Genomic DNA, 21461 nt, shown 5'->3' with positions numbered 1-21461 from the left:
TCAGCTGCTTGGAGAGTGCATACATGGCTTGTGTGACAGCAACAGCACACAGAAGCAGCAATGAAATGCAGTTAGCAATACAACTGGGAGACAGGCAGCAAGGCAGGCACCGGTCCAGTGACTAAAATGATCCTACCGTGAGCCAGCCTGCAGTGCCTCCAAAAGTGGCTGACTACTACACAGGAGCTCGGCTTTCTTTGCAATTACTCCAGTTCCCCCCGAGTGACTGCAGTGTGTGCTCTGTTTTGGTTTTGTTTCTTTTTTTTTCCCCCCACCCGTCTCCCACTGTCTCCTCCTGTGTCCTTCTCTCCAGGATGGCGGAAGCAGAGTTGCACAAGGAAAGGCTCCAAGCCATAGCAGTAAGTCAGTTTCATTTTACTTGCTCATTTTGTCCATAGCCGGGGGTTGCGAAGGGAAGGGGGTGATTCCAGCACGGTGACTGGGAAGCTCCCAGAGAGCCTGGATTTTGTGAAGTTGTGCGTGGAGTTCCCAGTTTGGGAAACGAGTGGTTAAAGCCTGCTTTGCAGGATTTGGCGGAGGGAGAGGGCTCTGAGGAAGAGCATTGAGCTGACACGTGCAGAAAGAAAAATGTGAATGCACAGTGGCACGCTTAAAAGATTGATGATGGAGAAGAAAAGAAAGAATAAGTGGGGAGGAGGGGAGATTGCAGGAGAAAATCAGTACTCTGCTGAAAAGATATTTTCTCACAGTAGGAGCTTTAGCTTAGCTGATTAAGAAGTTAAACAAAATGATCTGCTGCAGGGTGGCTTTTTCTGAATAAAATAATCGTGATATTACTAATTTTTAATACAATCTAATACAAACACTGCATTATCAAAATCATGTAATTATTTGATCTACTACACTGTCACCTCAGTTCTGTAGCTGAATACGTGGTTTCAGACAAATTGCCTGCTGAGTTGCATCCTGCCAGGGATAAAGTCTAGGCAGGATTGTGCCCCATTTTAGTTAAAACTTTTGTTTTCACATAATAATTTGACGTGAGCCATGGGCTGAGTGGGTGCAGACCTCAGAGGAACATGGGCAGTGACACCCGGTGAGGACTGGGCCTGGGTGTTTGAAAAGCATCATCCTCCTGGCACACAGGAATCGCCAGCTCATCCTCCAGCGCGCCACGGGGGCCGTGTCAAAAGGCCTGTGTTTCTGTGGGCGCTGCCCGTCTGCCAGCGCCACACAGCCTGCCCTTGTTCCACTGACACCCAGCTCCTCTTCTTCCCTGCGGCCGAGACGCTGGTGCAGCTGTGCAGTCCCCGTCGGATGGCACGGTCCGTGCCGGGGACCGTACACCTGGAGCTCTGCAGGGAAATGACAGAAGACGGCAGAGCCCGCATGGGTTTTACGTTCCCTTCCCCACTTCCCCCAGTGATCAACAGATGCTACGTTTTACTGGAGCCAGCAGAGATTACAGATTCCCTTTGTAGTAAGAGGAATGGCTGCTGTGCTGCTGCTGCTGTTCCAAGCTGTTTTCCCCAAGTCTGCTATTCTGCTAATAGGTCCATGGAGATTTAAAAGAACCAGATGTAAAACAAATAGATTGGGTTTGTTTGTGATTTTTTGGTTTTGTTTGTTTGGCTGGGATTTTTTGGGGGGGATTGTTGTTTTTTTGTTGTTGTGGTTGTTTTTTCTCTCTAAAATGTTTCCTCAAAAAGAGCAAATGGTATAATTTGATATGGGGAGGTGGGGGCGGGGGGATACTATACTATAATTTTCAGGCAGTGGAAAGTAGGCGCATATTTTTAAGCTGGTTCACAGTTTTCTGTCAGCATAGGCATTGCCAAATCTCCGAATGGAAACACCAGGAAAGTTCCCCCAGAGGCAATCCTCACCATTGCCTCTGGTTTGGGACTCCTGTACAGCAGGACCGTATTGCAGAGTGGCTCTGCACATTACTGCGGTGCATAGCTCTGAACAACTTCTGTCTTCCTATTAAAAAAAAAAAGAAATTACTTATGTTATTGCTGCTTCTTTTGACTGCTATATAACAGAAAGCCAAACAGCACCCATTTCCACTCCACACGATGTGCTTAAACCTTCCACAATGTATAATAAATCTGGTGGTCTGCTGCTTGGTGTTTTGCATTTCACACCAATGAGGCCATTATGGAGATAAAATTATTACCTGGTGTATTGCAGCTTTTTACAGTAGGTTTATGGTGGTATGAGACAAGGCCTTGAGAATCTGGATCTTCTTTTTCTATATGTATTTCCTTTTTTGGTTTCTATTTCTGGCAACAAAGAAAAGATAGTATAGTAATGCATGCAGTGAATTAGACTGAAATAATTTTACTTCAGCATCAAAAATATTCAGCTTTACTTTAAGCCTGAGTGTGGGTCCATGAACTGACTTGTTTGCTTCTCCACTCTGCAGACCAACAGGTTTTACATATATGCTGGTTAGGTAACTTTTCTCTTGTGCTTGGACTGCTGCAAATGTTTGTCAGAATGCAGAGAAGTTTATTTCTCATGTAGGCTTTGCTCCACCTGGATGAGTTAGGAATTTCTCGTCTGCTGCTTGTTGGCTAAAATAAGGTAAAACCTCAAAATTGCATGGCCTTTCTTAGAAGAAGAAAAAGGTGGCATTTTGTTCAGCTGGGTGTTCCCTCTACTTTGACAAGCTGCAGTATCTCACTCTGATGAACAGAAGCTTACACCAGCACTGTTCAATCAAGCTGTTTGAATGCAAGGCATCTTGAAAGAAATCCATTTACCATTGGGACTTCTACACATTGTTGCCTGTATGGTCATGCTTGCTTCCATAATCACCATGGCAAATGAGCTTCCCAGGAAGACAGTCAGAGTGAATTTTAAGTGTGCATCACCAAGTATTTAAAGAAAACAAAATCCAAATATGGAAATACAAATATTTGGACCAGAAGGCTGACACCTTTTGAAGAGTTGATTTTGTACTTTGTTACTCGGAGTAATCACAGTTTTAATGCATGCCTGTCTGGTATAGATGCAAGTGTCATGAAAAGAGGAAAATAGGTCTAACTGTTAGGACATAAATCTAAACGTTGGTGAACATGAACTAGCCACTCACTTTGCCAGCAGCAAGTACTTAGGCTCTCTGTGCATTCGTTTTCCATCACTAAACTGTGAATAATGGACTTTGCCTTTGTCTCAGAGACCATTTAGAGATGCATGGAGGATTGAGTACAACTTGGATGCTATGGTTTACCAGGGCAAGATACAGACACATAAGCCTTTAAAAAATACAATGTGTGTTTCTAAAAAAAAAAAAAAAAGGGCAGCTTTAAATGTATACATTTTTAATGCCATTGGACATGCTTAAGCTGTCATTTTTAGCTCTTTCAGTTTCTGAAGTTCCTAAAGTTCACAAGCTAATTACAGCAAGACTCAAAGCACTGTGACAATCTGGTCTCAGAAGTGGGGAGACGTGAGCAAGCCAGCTACCAAAAAGTGGAGCCCAGTTGTCTCTGCCTGGGTGGAAAACATAAACTCTGTGTCCTAGGAAGGTCCTATGATGGCCAGGAGTGGTCAGTTTTCTGATCCTTCCTTGAGCAGAAGTTGCAATGCATCTCTCCATGTGTGCCATGGGCAGATACTGGTAAATCCTTGTGGTATGTCACACCACTCTTAACATCTGCTTGAGCCTGACCCTAAATCCCCATAGCAGCACTGCCCTACCACCAGCCAAGCTGAGCAGCACCCACTCTGAACGCTGCGGAAGATGCAGGAGGTAAACAAGAGGTTAAAAGAGGAGGTCGGAAGCTGTCTTCTCTCTGAGCTTGTTCCTATAGCATACTTCCATGCTTACATCTGCTCTTCTCCTAAGGGGAGTGGTGGGCAAAATTTTGGGTGAAAAAGGAAGCATTTTTGTGGCTTTAAAAAAATCTGCCTGCTGCCAGTTGCTCAGACATTTGAAATGTGAGTAATCCCAGAGGAAGCAGGCTCAGTGGCATGGGGACAGGTGAGCTGAGTTAATTTATCACATTTTGTATAAATAAACTATGTGGCTCTGTAATTTATGGGTATGCCCCCCTTCTCTATGGCTGCAAAGATTGCAACCAGATAGCGATCTAAACATAGACAAGCATTTACGAAATATAAATATTTTCCATCACTTAGCTAGCAGTCATAAAGATGGGAAGTGGGGGCACTGAGTACATATCAGTGCATGTGGGGTGCAGATGCACTTATGATGCAGTGAATATGCATTACCCATGTATAAAGTGAATTAAAGGCAATCACTGAAGGGCAGCACTGAGGAGATATCATCCACTAGAGCAACAACCAGCACAGGAACTGGAAGAGGTTTTCAGGTCAAGGACATGTCCAGCCTACGAATGCAAGTGGGAAGACACTAAAATCTACTGATTTCTTAGCAGGTGAAAGCAACAGTAATGATGGCTACCACTTATCAGTGCCCAGCTCTGAGAAACAGTAGCTCGGTGAAACATTAAGGAAAAGTAATTATTGACATTCGAGTAGCCATGTCAAAGATATATCCCATCAAACATGACTATTCTTGTATTTTCTATGAGATGTTGTGTTTGTTGACTGGATCTAACATTACTGAAATGTTATCAGGTGTTTGACTTCATATGGCAGAACACTGTTGTTTAAAAATAGCCCCCTCCTGTATCAGCGGGGTCTGCCTTAGATGGATTAAGTTATCAAAAAGTTGCTGTCAGTGAGGGAGACTGCTGAACAGAGCCTGGTTCCTTGAGGGCAAAGCCAGGGCAGAGCTTGTAGAAAGCAGCTTTTCAAGGCTTGAAGGTGCTCTGCATTTGTACTTTGATGTAAATGGAAAGTCAAAGTTTATAATGTGCAGGTAGACTGGTGGAGGAGTAAATGCAACAATAAAAAAAGCTGTCTTGCAGACCAAGTTAGACTACTTGGTAAATGAGGTCTTAACAAAAGGGAGGCAGGTTCATATACGTTTACGTATAGCATTCCACTAATTCTTCAACAGGCCTTTGAGAATAGTAATACAATTACCTTTTGGAAAGTTAGTACCAGTATAGTTTCAGCATCACAATTGCTGGTAACCTAGGAATTCTACATTCATGGGCTGGACGCTCAACAAGTGCAGTGAGCACCAAGTGGTGTCCATAAATTTCAGAAAATGTATTGACAGAAAAGCACTTTGACACTTGTATTTTTCTCCCCAGTCACTCGTTGTCTAGTACCCCACAAAAGTAAAACTCATGGCTAGTAGATCTCATACCCAAGGTCACTTTATTGAACCACTTCTTCAAAATTTTTGCAAATCCTTTCACAGAATATTGTTCATGACAATTAGAATCTCAGGTATTGGGGAATCACACAGAAAGATGTGGTAAATTCATTTAATCAGCAGTTTACTATTGCTATGATGACCTCATACACAAGTTTCCTGTGCCTTCATTTAGGCAGTAATGTTTTTGTCCTTAAAGTTAAGCGCATGATCAAATCGGTCTGGATTCAGCTGTTTTCAGACCTAAAGCCTGCAGAAAAAAGGCAGCAATTTATGCAAAGAGTAAGCAGAGTAAGTAGGATCACACTCTTCTGTTTGGAAAATAGATGAGTGAGAAGAATTTGGAGAAGGCTATAAGTTCATGAGTGTTATGGAGAGAGAGGATAAGGAAATACTGCTCACATATTTTGACACAAGAATTAGTAGGTGTCTAAGGAGAGCAGAACTTGTGGACAAAACAAAACCAGAGAAATGGTCTTACTAAAATGAGTAGTACCCCTCTCTCCAGAGTGTGACAAATACTCCAAGTGCACTTGGGCTTGAGGTAAACCCATGGATGCTCATGGAAGTGGAATCCATGAAGGACTTTCTCATTACATATAAGTAATTTTCAAGTTGCAATTTACTGGAGGCTGGAAGAGAAGTTTTACATGTACTTGTCATGCTCCTGAGCTCTTCTACATTAGGCCCTGTGCTAGAATGGAGCATGGGCTAGATGGTCTGACACAGTGCAGCCGTCCTGTGTACTCACATTCCTGGAGTAACTATGTCTTTAAGTACTTTCACAAGTTTTGGCACTAAAGAAAGACCCCTCGCAATTCACCACGGAGCTCATTTGAATATTGCTGCTACATAGTTTAATCCATTATTTCCATTCCCATTTTTCCTTCATTATCCTATTTGCAATTGTATTTATGGTGCTGATTAATCACAACCATTCCTCTGCCGACTTGTTCCTCAGCAGTCCTAATAAGTGAGTACCTGAAATAGAAAATCCTCCTATAGCTGTAGCTGTCCTCCTTTTACATTCTGAGTTGAAAAAACTTGAAGGCTAGTGAGACCTTAATAGATTTCCAGAGCACTCTATGGCGAGTAAGCCCTGGTGGGCGTAGGAAAAGTCTGTGTCGTGCTGCAAATATTTCCAGGAATGGGTTTAGTGTGTGTAAACTAGAAATTATCACAAACTAAATCTAAGTGAGATCTATCTTGTGAGCACAATAAAAACCCATGAGGTTCCTGTGAACCTCAGTGGACATCAGCTATGGGAGAGGAAGTGATGTGTTTGTATTTGCTGTAAAGGATGAGAGAGGTTTTCCCACAACACGAATCTGCAGCCCTGCCCTGGACTGCAGCAATATCATGAGTCAGCTTCACAACAGACCTTGCACAGAGAAACCCATACAAGCACAGTTGTATCTTGTCTCGATTTCTGAAGAACATAAAACACTGTGAGTTCATGCACAGTGTAGGAAGCGTTATGGCCTTTGCCTCTTCTAAGCCAAAAAGCCAAGAAAAATGCCCATAATGTCTGAAAACTAAAATTATCGTCTCGGGTTTTATCTGTATTTTTGCTTTAGGAATGTTTACATGACAGCAAGAGAAGTGGAAATATGATGAAAAAATATTGCTGTCAAGGTATCAATGAAAACTAGGAATAAATAGAAACCAGAAACCAACTTGCTCTTGAGAAATTTCTAGACAGTCTCCAGACTTACCCAAACTGAACTGTTTAAATTTAGAATTGTTTCCACAGTGCATTCCTAGCCCTTAACACATCACCAACATCTCTTGAGCACAGACGAGGAGCTGACATACTGGATTTCATTTGTGCCTTTCAAATTACATTTAGCAAAAGAAAGTGAAAATCAGTGAAACGCCTGTTTGTTTGCATGTTTGTTTGTTTGTTTTTAATTATTGTTATTGTTGCTAAGTCGCTGCTAAAGTAGAATAGTTGTGAAATATTTACATTTTGGAAACAACTGAACAGCTCTAGCCTGGAGTGTAATTTTAAAGACAGATGCCATTTATCGTGTCAGCAGGGGGGTAGATGTTCATGTGAAGTCAGAGGTGGGACTTTGGCATTTACATGCCATGCTAAAAGTGATGGACTGCTGGGTAATTGGGATGAGGGTGGGATGGGGATGGAAGGGGGTGCACAGTGGTGCTCAGTCTCTTCTTGAGCCCTCTTGCTCTTTCAGGAATCACTCATTGTGTCCTTATCCCCTTCACAAATACTATTTTACTCTTGTACAGAATGAAGTGCATTCTTTTATCATAGGAATCCTTGCAAAGTACAGTCACCAGAAAGATGGTTGGTCTGCAGCGTGTGTTTGGGAAACCACTGCACTGTGCGTGTGTAGTAAATTATGAGGACTCTCAGCAGAGCTATTTAGCTTCTGAGCCTCTTTCTGAGTGCATCCCGAGGAACTTTGCAAAGATTTCCGTGGATTTGTGTATTGATGGGGAAGTGATGCTCAGGTAAAGAATTTATTTGCCTCTTTCACCAGCAAACCAAAGAGAGCCATGAATTCAACTCCATGCTTCCTTATTTAGATGGGATCACTGAAATGTGATCTTAAACCTTACCGTTTCTTGAATGGCACACGAGGATGTGCTGAGCGTGTGTGTGGTGAGGCACTGTTCGAACTGAGAATGCCTTTCAGGAGTGGGACTCAGGACCCAAGGATTCTACACCTACCTCTGATCCTAATTTTCCTATTGTAGAAAACCGTTTTCCACTGAAAATTCTGATCTGAGAAAACCACGTGCTTGCAAGGGTTAACACCAAGTCCAGTGGCAGTGAAATGGGTATGGCCTTTTGGCAATTGCGTACCAGACCTGTGTAGATCTTGACACACAGATGCTTTTTGTTACTTAGCTGACTTGCAGCGAGGTTAGGCACTGGAGGTGTATAAAGCTTTCTTCCTCTTCGCCAGTAAAAACAAATGCTCTCTGTGTACAAAAAAAAAGGCCAACAACTAATGCACTTCGGGGAGCTCTTTTTGGAAGGAGGCAGACCTGCTCTCATCTGTGAGCTGCAGCCTTTTCCAAACAGCACAGAGCTCAGGTTGTTGATTTAGGCAGTGCTACGATTATTTTAATTTGAGCTGCCAACATCATTTGTCAGGATCCACAGACAACACTGAGCAGGGTGGGGCTCAGCCCCTCTGCAGTGCCTAATAATAGCAGCCACTGACAATCAGCTGGAGATTTGGGACAGAAGGGGTGTGCTCAGATTTAAAAAAAAATATATACCTTGATAGAAAGTCCTCAGCTTACCAGTAGAGGGCTAAATATAAGGTGCTTTCCAGCCTTTTGGGGACATGTCATTGTCATCTCCTCTGCTTCAGCCATGTTCTTTTGTCATATAGAGTTAGAAGCAGCACTACAGTAGGAGGAAGTAACCTGGGCAGGTAATGGCTAAGGAGCCCCTATTAAGAGGTTGAAAACTGTAGATAGAAATTAGAAGCTGAATTGCCATGTGATTTGTTGCTAGAGGAGGAAGAGTTTAGCAGCCCGTAATGTTTGCTGCAGAGACTCACACAGCTGCAGTTTCTTTATGGCAGCAGCAGGAGCGAGTGCAGAGCTGAGATTTCTCAGGAGCGGATCGTGGTGCTAAATGCAGACATCTAGCGATTAACCAGCTGAGTGCTGCATGCTGCAGTGCCAGCATCAGGCTCACTGGTCTTTAGCGGGCTTCCCAGAGGAAAAGGGGTTGGAGTACACACACAGACACTTGTTAGCCTCTCATGGAACACATCTGAGCTGCACCACGTGTCAGGGTCTTTGGTAAACCCCCCACTGACATCCATGGGTTTTAAAAGGATCCCTAGTGATTCAATTGTTTCCCATTTGGAGCATAAAGCATGCATTTGGCATCCAAGGTGTCACTGAATTTACGGTAACTGCAGCATAGGGGACTGGATAGTCTCACGCATTGGCTTTGGTACAGAATTACTATCTTGGATGTGTTGTCAAGTTCCGGTGGCTCTGTGCAGATAGTGCAGCGTTAAGAACTTAATCCCTTGTCTATTTTGAATTCCTACCTACTTTCACATTAAAAGTCTTGATTTTTAATCATGTATTTGTTCGTAATTAAAATAAACGTATACAAGCACTTGCTACACTTTAGAGAAGAAGAAGGCTGATTAATTTTCCAGCATTTTAAGCTGTGTCTTTAAGACCACTCCTTGTGGCAGGGATAACTGCTAAATTAAGAATGTGCATAAACTCATCCCAGCTTCATGGTGAACTTAGTACATTTTTCTGGTTAAGGAAGTAACTTCTAACCAGCCAGAAAGAAAGAAAGAAATAAAGAAAGAAAGAAAGAAAAAGAAAGAAAGAAAACAAAACCCTCCAGTTTTTAAAAAATGAAATTTAGAAGTGTCTGAACTGAAACATCTCTATGAACTGTGTCCCTGTATCAGTAAGACAGTGAGAAATATCTGTTGCTTGTGCTAAATTTACACTTGTTTTTGCTAAAGTTCCAAAAAGTACAAAATTTAAACTGAAATCCACATGGGATATCTGAAACTCATCTGTGAAATACAGACCTGTTCATAATTTTCATGCTTTTCATTATGAGCTTCCTGACCTCCAGAGGAAAAACAATAGCATCTAAGTGGTCTACAAGTATTTTTGTCTTTATCATGTGTGACATTGCATATGATGCTGAGCAAAGGTCTTGGTGAGATTGATGTGACACTGAACAGTGCAAATTATCTCCTCTGTGAATTTCTCAGAGATTCACAGGACTGAATGTCCTATGGAGGAGTTGTTCCAGAATCAATAGTGTTTCCAATATAGACAACTCTTTACATTAATGATGTGGGTTGTTTATTTTCTGGGCTTTTAAAACAGCATAATAATTCATAATTAAGAAGGAAATATGTCTGTTAAAGATTATTCCACTGCTGAGAAAGAAGGGATGGACAGCACTGCTGAACTGGAGAGCTGGCAGGAGTTTCCTGTGATAATTCTGCTGCAAATCTCAGGGCACTGGGAAGAATTCCTCTCTACATTTGGCCCCTGTCTTTTGGCAGAGCACTGTACCATTCTTCCTTGCCTGAGATCTCACAGGCCATGAAAGCAGTCCTGAAAATCAGGTATAAGGAAACAAGACTGTTATTTTGGTGGTGCATGTACCCAAAGCTCCAGTTTCTACTTCATGTTGATCTGTGAAATTGTATGGCAAACCACTGTCCTCACTTAGACACATAAGAGAATTAAAATTCTCTGTTACTTTGAAAACGCATGTTTCTTGGTGAAATAAATTCAGTTTACATTGATGTGGATAACGTTGACCATGTGATTGCAAGCAAGTCATAGATGTCTGGCTGCGAGGCGGTAAGGTCCAAAATGATCAGGTAGACCCAGCTGTATGTTGTCACTTTCTTTAGGGATTGCAGTGTGGCTTAGCTAAGCTCCATCCACGTGCCACTGAAGTGGCTGTTGGGCTGTGTGCTTCCCTGAGTTGCTGTGGCACTGGTGAGCTCACCGACTGTGAAGCCTCACCTGCAGGGCCTGTGGCACAGTGCATTCTTTTGGCTACAAGTGGCACACTGAGCTGGAGGGGGTTCCAATGAGAAGGTAGACCTGGTTTGTCATTGGCATTGTTGCATTGGTCACGTCTCTACCCAGGTGAAGCTAACAGGTGCAAAAGTGGCTGGAGAACTAAAGAATATATATACTAGTAATCAGCTGTGACAGTGGAAACCTGAAACAAATGGTGTCCAGCTTGGATCTGACCTTGTTCCAGTTCTTGACAGTGTTTCATGAATCTGGATCAGATTAAGCAGCCCAGTCACTGTCATAGTAACCTGACCTTCGCTGGAAGGGACTGCGAACACCTGAAAAAAAAGAGTTTAAAATGGTACTGGCAGGTTACAAGCCTTTTTCATATGGTGTCTTCGAAACAAGTGAAGGGTTCTTAACATCTCATCCTAATCAATTGCTGGATAGCAGCTCTGAAGAAAAGATGAGAGGATTATACTGAACAATCCAGTGAAAATTACTCAGCAGTCGTGTCCATCACGGAAAAGGCAAACAGGGCGGTATATGTAGACAGGGATACTGCCTATAAGGCACATGAAATTGTATTCTGGTCAGAATTGTGCTGGATGTTAGTCTTCAATAAAAGTATGGGCTGAAAGGAGAAGAGTCCAGGAGAGCCAGAAATGATTAGAAGCGGAGAAAGTTTACTTCTGAGGGAAGACAGAATAAGTCAGTTGTCTGGCCTAGTGAAGAAAATAGCGAGGTTTATCTGATTTTGTTTAAAGGTAGGAAAAACTTTCCGTATTCCCTCTAGAGTGGGTCACTGGTATTTTCACTTGTGCTCAGATGTTGCTCAGTCACCCAGAGACAACTGGCTGGCATACAAAGGGTTCTTCTGCAGCCAGTCAGTTTTCTTGCAATGCCAAGCACAATGCTTCCCCCAGACTTGGCAGCCAACATATGGATGCTTGGAGACCCAGGAGAACAGTTTAATCCAACCACAGTGAAGGAAATCTGAAGCTGGGTTAGTTTACTTTGCAATTTGGATTGGCTAAGTGTATGAGTAGTCAGTCACTGAAGTTCAGATATGTTGGGTAACATGAGCACATGCGAATACATAGAATTACCTCTTTTATTGGATTTAGACCACCAGTCCATACGCTCAACTCCTGCAGTAGAACCCTGTCCTGCTTCCCACCAAGTTAATAAGATTTTCTCTGCTAGTTTCAGTGGTAGACAGGAACAAACCCATACTATCTCCGTAAGTGTTCAGGCTATTTCTGACTATCCTCATAAATAGTGTCAGATATGTGCCAGACCACATGTCAAAATCAAACTTGCCAGGACAACCAGTTATTAAGGCTGAGAGTAAACAGAGAAAGTGGAATTCACCTTTCCTCTAAACTTGAGAGGTTCATGCTTTGCCACGTCACATACATATCAGCAGTACAGAGGCACAGTTAGGAAGTGGCTAAACTCACCTACAGAAAAAAAGTTACTAGATTTTAAACGTGTTGTCATTCACTCACAGGAGACAGCCAGTTTTGAGGACCCAAGTTGCTTAACAGCCACTGCTCTTGACTTCTGTTGCATGTTATCAAGAGTCCAGATATTTAATAATCCTTGCTGTAATAAGCTTCTCATGCTTTACCCACACATTTTAAAGGGGTGCTTTTTCAGTTGAATCTTCCTTACAACAGCAAGTTTTTCTCTTGCTAGAAATGTTACCAGTAGAAGGAAAAAAATATATAGTAACTGCTTTATTTTCTCAGTAATATGAAGAGAGGGGGGGAATAAAAGACAAAAAGGAAAAAAAAAAATAGGAGGTATTTTCAGTTCCAGGGAAATCATGTTTGTGTTTTCTCTGTTGATCCTGGGAGGTGTGAAATGGTGAAGGCTTAACAAGCTGAAATTTCCCTGACACTAAAATCAAAGGGGATGAGACCCTCACTTCAAATAGAGTAAAATAATGCCAGCAGAAGCAGATCTAGACAATACTGTCATTGAATTTCATTGTTTTTCTCTTTGTCCAACCTAACTTGTTTTTGAGCTGCCTTTGCAAATTAATGCAAAACTCCAGTGAAACTTTGGAGCAGATCCTTAAGAAGTATTTGGGGGCCAGAAAACAAATTTCACTTATTCTATAGGGCAAGTAAATTGTCAAAGGTCTTTAGAAAGCTCAGCTTCAATGGGTGATTTCTTTGTGGCTACATTTTGACATGTATATGAAGAAAGCCTTTCAGCATGCATTAAGATAGGGCAACGGGTGCTCAGAATATAGCACAGCCTTACAGATTTATCTTCTATTTCTATGTAAGACCACCCACATATTTAAGAAACTGACCAGAGAGAGCTTTCACTGCTGATGTGCTATTAGTATAGCACTTCATTTCAAGCAGTTTCTCCTTTTTTAGCAGAAATTTTTAACTTAATCAAACCACACTTAAGCCATGAACAAAAATTGGTTTGCTTGTGGATATATTGTTGAAGCACTTTATATTTCCATGTGCCATCCAGAATTGCAGATATTGGGGACTTCCGAAAGTGCAAAGGTAGAGAAGCTGGTGACAACCTTTTACTGTGCTATAGCAGAAATTACATCTTGAGTTTTAAACTGCTAAAATTGCCACTTTGGCCTGTGATTTAACAGTTTAACTCCTTATTTTTAGACCATTTTTGCTCCCTTTAAAAAATAAAACAAAACAAAACAAACAACAATACAAATTTAGATAATTGACAGATGTCAACAGTGGTTTTGGTTGGTCCAAGGATTAGGAGTTTTTTTTAATGTGAACTCCCCATCTGACTAAAAAATACGTCCAAAGAGCCTTTCTCAGTAAACTCAGCATGAAGTCTAAGCTTCTGCTTCAGAAAGTAGGCAATGCAGTTGTTCATTATTCTCCTTAACGTCCTTGTTCAGACTTTTTTTTCCAAACAGCCACCATGAAAAACACTAAAATTTTTTCAGATGCTCTGATGAGGACCGGCCATCTCCCCATTATTTACCTGACTCATGAGTAAGAGCAAAATTGTCAAAAGCATCCACTAACTCTGAACACTCAGCACAAGACATTTTCAAAGCCCACATTATTCAGAAAATAATTTGTTGGGTAATGCTTTATATATCCAGAATACCTCTTGCATTGATATGAATGACATTGTGAAACTTCAGTGCATCTGCTAGACATCCAAAGCAAATTTGCATGGTGGCAAATCAAACGTTTATTGAAATGCTTTAGATTGAAGAGCTTTAGGTCATTTTGTAGAGGAAATATAGATTTTCTGAGGCAACTGATCAGTTTCACAAGTGGCAGATTGAACAACAGAACACAGTTTATGATAGGGGAAAATTGCACTTACCTTTTTAACACTGCTTGCATCATTGGTCTTTGTGTTTTTAAAATTCAATCAATCAGTATTTGTTTATTTGGTTTTCTCCTGTGAAATAGAGGAAAAAAAATAAAAACAAGGACAAAACCAAAATCTATTCAGTAGTAAGGAATATGGGTCATGCTATTGGAAACCACAGCACTGAAAAAGTAAAAAAGCACCAAACCCCCTCTATAATAGACTTAGTTTTGCTTTTTTCACTAAATGACCTTGTGGGGTTGTTCATGCCACTTAATCTCATGTCCTCATCCTTCCCTACAAAATGTGGATTGTGATACTTACTGTTCTACAGGAACAATGTGAAAACCACCTACATCAAGTTTAAATGGTGCATTGGAGATGGAACTTCAGGCATAAGTGCTTCCCAGAGCTTTATTATTCTGTCTCCAGCAGTTGATGTAACTTGATGCTAGAAGGGAAGCAAAGGAAACCCCATTATGCACTTTCTGAATAGTTTCAGGATAGTTTTCTTTTTGTTTTGGCAATGGAGAAAACAAATCTCCGTTGTTCATTACTGGCATTAGAGCAGTATCAGCTGAGGTCTATGCTTCATTGTGTCAGCATAACTGTGAACATGTGCCCCACATCAGCCTCCAACAGAGCAGAGGGCAGAGAAGGTAAGAAATGAGCACAGAAATGTGAAATCATTTACCTGAGGACATTCAGCAACCTGAATTCTGTGGGTACCTCTTTTGACTGTGACATTAACAGGTTACATGCTAAACCCCATTGTCTGAGTCCACATTAACTGCTCTAGTCAAAGGTCCCCACTCTGCACGGAAATCCACCATCCACTGAACTGCGCCTGTTACAGATGCAGAAAGACCCTGTGTGAGCACAGGGGTCTTGTCTCACCTGCCTTCTTCCCTGCAGGATCCTCTGACCCTTGGTGGCCAAGCTCTCCACCACCTCTATAAGCCATGCCACCAAGATCATCTTCTGCAGAGCTTTCATGCATTTTTGTGACCTGTTGTCAACAGTCCGCATCTTCCAACAGGTGCTGCAGTGCAGCAGGAGTATCCTCAGCGGTGTTGCATATATTCTGTCATTACAGTGTGTGCAACCAATTAAGTCACCAGTTTTCTTTCTCACTGCCTTCCTGCATGTAAGCAGCCTTACCGATAGTGCACTTTCAGAGATCCTTCAGGGGTGTCTCAGCAGCAGAATTTGTGCTGAATGACTGAAACCAGGAAAGTAACCTGGATCCAGCCCTGCTGACCTGGCAGTTCTCCCTTTTGTTCATGTTCATGACCATTGTTATTGACTGTTTCATCTAATCTGGAGGAACAGGGGCAGGTTTTATTAGTACCTTTGCAATGAGGGACAGAGTTTGTTTAGACGGAGTATGTAGTAGAGGATTGCCTGTCAATACCTCATGCATCTTTTTTTCTAGGGAAGTAAAATAAGAACATGCCTGCACAGTCTAGCATGACCTGGGAAATAAATAGGTTGCATTTTCGTTTCTGCAGCAACACCACCTATGGAAATATCTTGGTTTCTCTCCCCTTCTATTTTAATTCACAGACACATCCAAAGATATTATCCCTGGGCAAGTAATAATCCTTAGAAAGAAAAAATCATTTGTGCTGTGAGTAACGAATGGCTTTAGGAAGAAGAAGCATAGATGGAAATATTTTCAGCTGTACAGAACTGTTCTGTCCAAGTCGTTACAAGTCACACAACTGTGGCATGTGTTTTCAAAACCATAGCAGTGGAATGGATCATTTTGCCTCTGCCTTTCAAGTTGTGATCTTGGACAGGTGGTGGGAAATTCTGAGTTTTTTAGGGCTGTTAAGATTCAGAGAGGAAAACCAAAAAGGTGAAGGTGTTGGCACCAGTTTCCTAGCATGCCTCTTGGAAGTAAGAGAGCCTTTTCCACCACTGCCAGTTATCAGGACCATCAGCCAGGTAGTGGCTCAACAAAGCTGCATCCTTGCCACAAGTGTCAGATTTTATTAATATGTATAACTTCTCTGAATGCCAGTGGTTCAGCACAGGACTGCAGGAAAGATCATTAAGGCAGACTTTGACTTCAGAAAAGTTACATAAGATGCATCAGAAAATAATATTATTTTCTATATGTCTTTCCATTACAGAGGCTTTTTTGTAGACAGAAGATTAGAAGTATTACTGCCATTCCCACTGAATGCTCCGTGTCAACCAAAACATGCTGTTAACAGTTTTTTTAGAAAAGTGTTAAACCTTCCCCATTTTTATTGAATCTCTGCAGAAGATTCTGCAGAATGAAAAAGCTTGACCAGATTTGCAGAAGAATTCAGTATGCAGCCTACAACAGGAAAGGGTTTCAATGAGAGATGTAGCCTTGCAATTAGACTCTGTTGTGCCCTCCATTTACCATTTCTCTATATGATGTGTTATATTTGCATAATTTATCTCTAAATGTAGTGAACATGTCTACGATAAACTCTTGGTAGGTGGATCCCATCTGTTTGCCACACTATAAGTATTTTAGAAACCTAAAGCAAAAAAAGTCATAAATATACCCATCTTTACATCCCATCCAAGCTTCTCGTTTCCTTGTCCTGTTTGATACCTGTCTATGCAAATGTCAAGACAGCTCTTTTCCCAAATCTTTTTTCACTCAAAACAGCCTTCATCTTTCTCTCATCAGCATTTGGAACTCTGTCTTCCAGTTTTCCTTTCAAAGAGAGTAAATAGGATATGTTCTTCTAGTACTTCCATGTCAATAACTTTCTCTTCCCCTGTAATCCAGTCTCTTTGGACCACTCTGTTTCTGGAGAATCAGCTACAAGATACATTTTAAATGAGAACCATCCACTGCAATTACCAGTTAATCTTTTATCCAATCACACTTTAGAGGAAATTATTCCAGAGGGAAATTTTTGGCAAACTCACTACTATAAATACTGCTTAAATTAGTTCATGGTTATAGAAAATGAGAAAGGAGGGGAAGCTTTGCAGGAACTACTGTCTTCTCCACCTTTGATTGTAAAATAATGCAAAGGAATTGAGGAAAGGCTATGGACATTTGAAAAGGAAAACCATGTAGACCTGAGCAAGAGTTAAATTTTAATTCGCATTCAGTGGCTTCCTTGGCAACCCTATTCCTTTAAACTTATCAGCCTTGTTTACTGATGACAATGTGTTACTGACATCAATTCAAGTTGCTGGCAAAGATATTACCGATTTAGAAAATAAAGTGTCATCTAGCGGAAATGATCTGCGTTTGACAACTTGATGCACACCCAAGTGCCCCACTGGACCCATGGATTCATGACATTACCACTACTTGGGGGGAGCGAAAGTGATCACAGAGAGTGTCCGGCACAATAAAAGAGAGACGTTCATCCTTATCAGTTTGCACAGAAAAGTATGATTATAGGTTGGCTTCACAATGCAGTGGAGATTTGGCTTGTAAAATCTGGATAATAAGAAAAAACTACAATACTTTATATACTTTCCTTTATTCTTTTCCACAGGTGGATCATACTTCCACTGAGGCTGAGATTCCCATGTAGTCACATAACACTATAGCTAATGTTTTAAGAAAAATATATGTTGTGAAACTTGCTATAAAATCACAAGAACTGGCAAAACAGAGCTAGCCATAATGTTCTTTGATATTCCTCATGTGTATTGCCCACAGAGACATTCAAGACTTTTATTACCAGATCTGCAGAGGATGGGATCTGTTTCTAGCAGGAGAGGTTTAGTGTAGTATCAGAAACTTGCACTTTGAGCCTGAAACTGAGAATAAATGTGAAATTAAGACAGAAAGCCTGCAGCTGCAATCAACACAAACTTTATTTCATGGTGACCACCCCTTAAAAAATAACCTTTGCAGGACAAAATGCCACAACTGAATTGCAGCAAGGATTGAGGTTACAAATGAGTGAGCATTGCTGTATGTCTCCACGTGGAAATCTGATAGCTGATCTAACTGAAACTTAAGTTTTACCTCCTCATCTGGGGCTTCTTGGTGTTGCTCTAGTGCAAATGGCAGTACCTAGTACACGTAAGCTTCACTGTTGCCTCAAAGTAATTCAACATTTTCTTACAAAACATGCTTCTCTTGTGTATCAAATGAGTCCAGTTTTTAAAATTAGTAGTGCCCTGTTAAGCTAATACATCTGCAATCTGCTCTCTGCTCCCATTTATCATCTCATAGCATGTTGAATGCACTCTTCTCTCTCGAAGTATTGATTTAGCATAACAAAGCGTGACCTTGCTTGCCTTCTGACTTAGAAAACAGCTGTTGTGCAACACAGCCCTTTACAGGGCTCTGAAAGGATGTACCAGCAATATGGAAGAACCAGAGAAATAATGGGATTCCTGCACCAAATCAGACAGCTTTGTGTATGCACAGAGATAACCCAGAGTAATGAGCACCTTTCACATGTGGTGCAGGGAGAATTTTTTATTTTCTAGCGGAACACAGATGATCCTTCCCTGTGAAATGCTGCCATCAAAGCATGGTTTGAATGCTGAGAGAACTGTCACGGGAAGGGTTTCCAGCTTTGCAGCCATGACAACACTGCATGACACCTGTGCATTCAGGAAGGGAGATGGAGTTAGTAGGAATAAATGTCTTACTTTCTTAAGTCCCATAGAAAAGGCATCTCTCCCTTCTAAAAACATAATGAATTTTGGTCTAAATTCTGTTTGGGCTTTGCAAGGTCTGTTTCATTGTATTTAACAGGGTTCTGGGAAAGCATAGCATGCCCTCTACAAGAAAATTTTGGTAACTGGGTAACTCCCGTTTTATGCATATGGTAACCAGAATTTTTGAGGGTCCTCTGGGCACTACTGAAGTACAGAATGGTGAAACAGCAATATTGAGACAACTTTCAACCATGCAGTTTCAAAGCAGTCATGTAGAATATGGTGTCATCCACAGTCTGTAGGGTTTGACACGTGCCACAGTGGCAGGGCAGAGAGACAGGCAGAAATTGTGGTATTTTGGTTTATCCCAGATAAACTGAGGTGAAATTGCATAGCAAAGTGTTCAGATCCAAATTTTAACTGAACCACCAATGGTCAGAGAGGCTAAGACTCCTTTGTTTGACAACACATCACTCAAGTGAGAGAGGGAGGTGTTAGGGAGGTATCATCTAGCACTTCAAATCAATATTGCCATCCTCAGTGTTGCCCTCCTTCAACAGAGCTGGGTAGCACTAGGTCTGTACTATCGAGATAATAGGTACACAGTGTTGCAAGGTGAGTTTCACAGTGTTTGGGGACCATCAGGTGTTATGAGAAACCCACTCACTTGCATATGCTTTTATATCCAGACTCGCAGAGGTTTGTTAGTTTGCTGTTCTGCTGAAGATGGTGGGCACCTAGCACTTAAATCTCCATGGGGAACGGAAAGCCTTGTTGCATAAAGGTTAGGTAGTTCTTGTGAACTATCCGTCAGACAGATATGAGGTAGGTGACTGCTCAGCTATGCTGGGAATACACAAGGAAAAGCCTAAGAAAGACTTTAGCAACACTTCTGTTCTTCAGGTTGGCTACCAGCGCAGAACCAGGATGGGCTGTTCCTCCAGTAAAAATACTTGCTATGCCAGTGCAAGAGCTTGACTAAAGCAAACTTGCTCTTGGCTGACAACTTGGGCCATTAGCAACATTTTCTAGCCACCCGTTACCAAATGTTAGTACCTGCTGTCATCCCCAGCATAGCATTTCTGCAAGTACCGAAGAGTTTTGCAATTATAAGTGCCAAATACAAAGGCGCTGCAGAGTATGAAGAACTGTCACAAAGGCATGTAGTCATGGCATGCTGTCCCCATGCACACCCTGAGACCTGGTGCCTAGAAGATACTTCAGCTGCACTTGCAACTCTGGTGCATGTTGGAAAGTGAGTCACAGCATCGCAGGAAAGGGTGCAATGTGTAACATGCTGTTCAGCAAATTTGACCGTTTGGGGCTGTTTCTTTATGTGTTGATCCAGTTAAGTCACTGTCATTCACAGCTGGCTGACTGGGTTTTAGAAGCCACCACAAGAAAATCTTTATTAGGAATGCACAAACAGCCAAGTGATCTGCCAGACAGTGAGAAGGGAGACATTTCTATAAAGAAGAATGTGTAGCAGACAAAGTTTTGTAATTGAGTGGGAAAAAATCAGTGCTATTTGTCCTTCCTAAGAATCTATGGAAAAGTGAATAAATTATTATTTCCAGCTCCTTTTATTATTCTGTGCAGCTGCAGGAAAGGGCTGTATAATTTATGTGTGTTCTTGAAATAAAATGTGTGGTCTGGTGACTAGACATGGTAAGAGGGCAAGCATTCCTCTCACTCCGCAGGATTTCAAAGATTATGACATGTGTTTTCAAAAATAAAAATGAAAGACTTTATCAAAGAAATGAAAGCTCATTTTTCCTTTTAATTAGATTAAATATTTTACTTTTAAAAAATAATAATTTCTGTATTTCTGATTAAGATTTGATTAGCTATTGTGACAATATGAAACACAAAAATGGCTTGTGGAAAAGCTTAGAAGTAAAAACATTAACTTTGAATACATACAGTGGCTCCACACTTCAGTATTTCCTTGTGGTCATCAATAGCTCTTCATTGACAGTCCATATTATGAGATGGCTGCATAGCAAATTTCCCTCCTGCACAAGTACCATGTGATGAAACAGAGAATTTGATTTGTGGGCTGCATGTCATCCACAGGCCACTTTGTTTTGTAGGTCTACTGCAGCAGGTCTCCCCTAAGGAGGACACAGACCATAAAAGCAGCATAGTATCTGCTCAGTGGGATCTATCAGTGGCCAGCCATGAGCAACGCTTCAGTATGGCATAGAAACCCTTTAATGTCCAATGATTTGTATGCCAGTGACATTGTGAGTTGGAAACTGCCCCTTTCCAATGTAATTTTGCTTTCCTTTTAGACAGGAACTGACAGATGCTCAGAAAGCATGTCAGGCAGGTTAGAGAATCCAACCTTTTATGAATACCAGGCCACAACGAAGATAAAATTTGCCTAATTGTTAATTTTTAATAGGATCAGACTGGAACGGTGATAGAGGGAAACTCAATTATTTTAAATGTGCAGTATTCATTAAAAAACAGCAAACATTCCATTTAACAGTATCCAGGGGAATGATGTATGCAAATGTGCTTAGAGGATCTCATCTTCATTTTGTCTAGACAGAACTTGTGCAGCATAAGCCCCAAACATCTCTGCTGCCAGGGCTGTTGACAGACTGTGGTCAAAGATCATTTCAGAAGGCTTCTGCAAGAAACCAGGAGCAGGCACCTATTAGCTCACCTGTTGTTATTTTCTTATCATCACATGGGTTGGTTGAATTTACTGTCCAAACACTTAAATGGGACAGTGAAGAGGGAAAAACAGCAAGCCCATGCAATC

At 41.4% G+C, this 21461-nt stretch overlaps 1 protein-coding gene across 2 annotated transcripts in view; it reads left to right on the top strand.

Annotated features, from left to right (window-relative positions):
- Positions 1 to 314: 314 nt before the first annotated feature.
- LOC308051645 (paralemmin-1-like) overlaps positions 315 to 21461 on the top strand; it is a gene marked incomplete at both ends in the record, with an annotated part of 123585 nt that continues 102438 nt past the window's right edge. For both annotated transcript variants that reach the window (XM_080362206.1, XM_080362205.1), the window contains one exon: positions 315 to 359. In XM_080362206.1, the coding sequence (XP_080218332.1) occupies positions 315 to 359 (45 nt within the window). The remainder of the gene's footprint in view (positions 360 to 21461) is intronic.

Source organism: Nesoenas mayeri (assembly GCF_963082525.1).
Source record: "Nesoenas mayeri genome assembly, chromosome: Z".
Taxonomy (NCBI): domain Eukaryota; kingdom Metazoa; phylum Chordata; class Aves; order Columbiformes; family Columbidae; genus Nesoenas; species Nesoenas mayeri.
The sequence above is the reverse complement of the archived record's forward strand: the minus strand, read 5'-3'. Positions and strand labels throughout refer to the sequence as shown.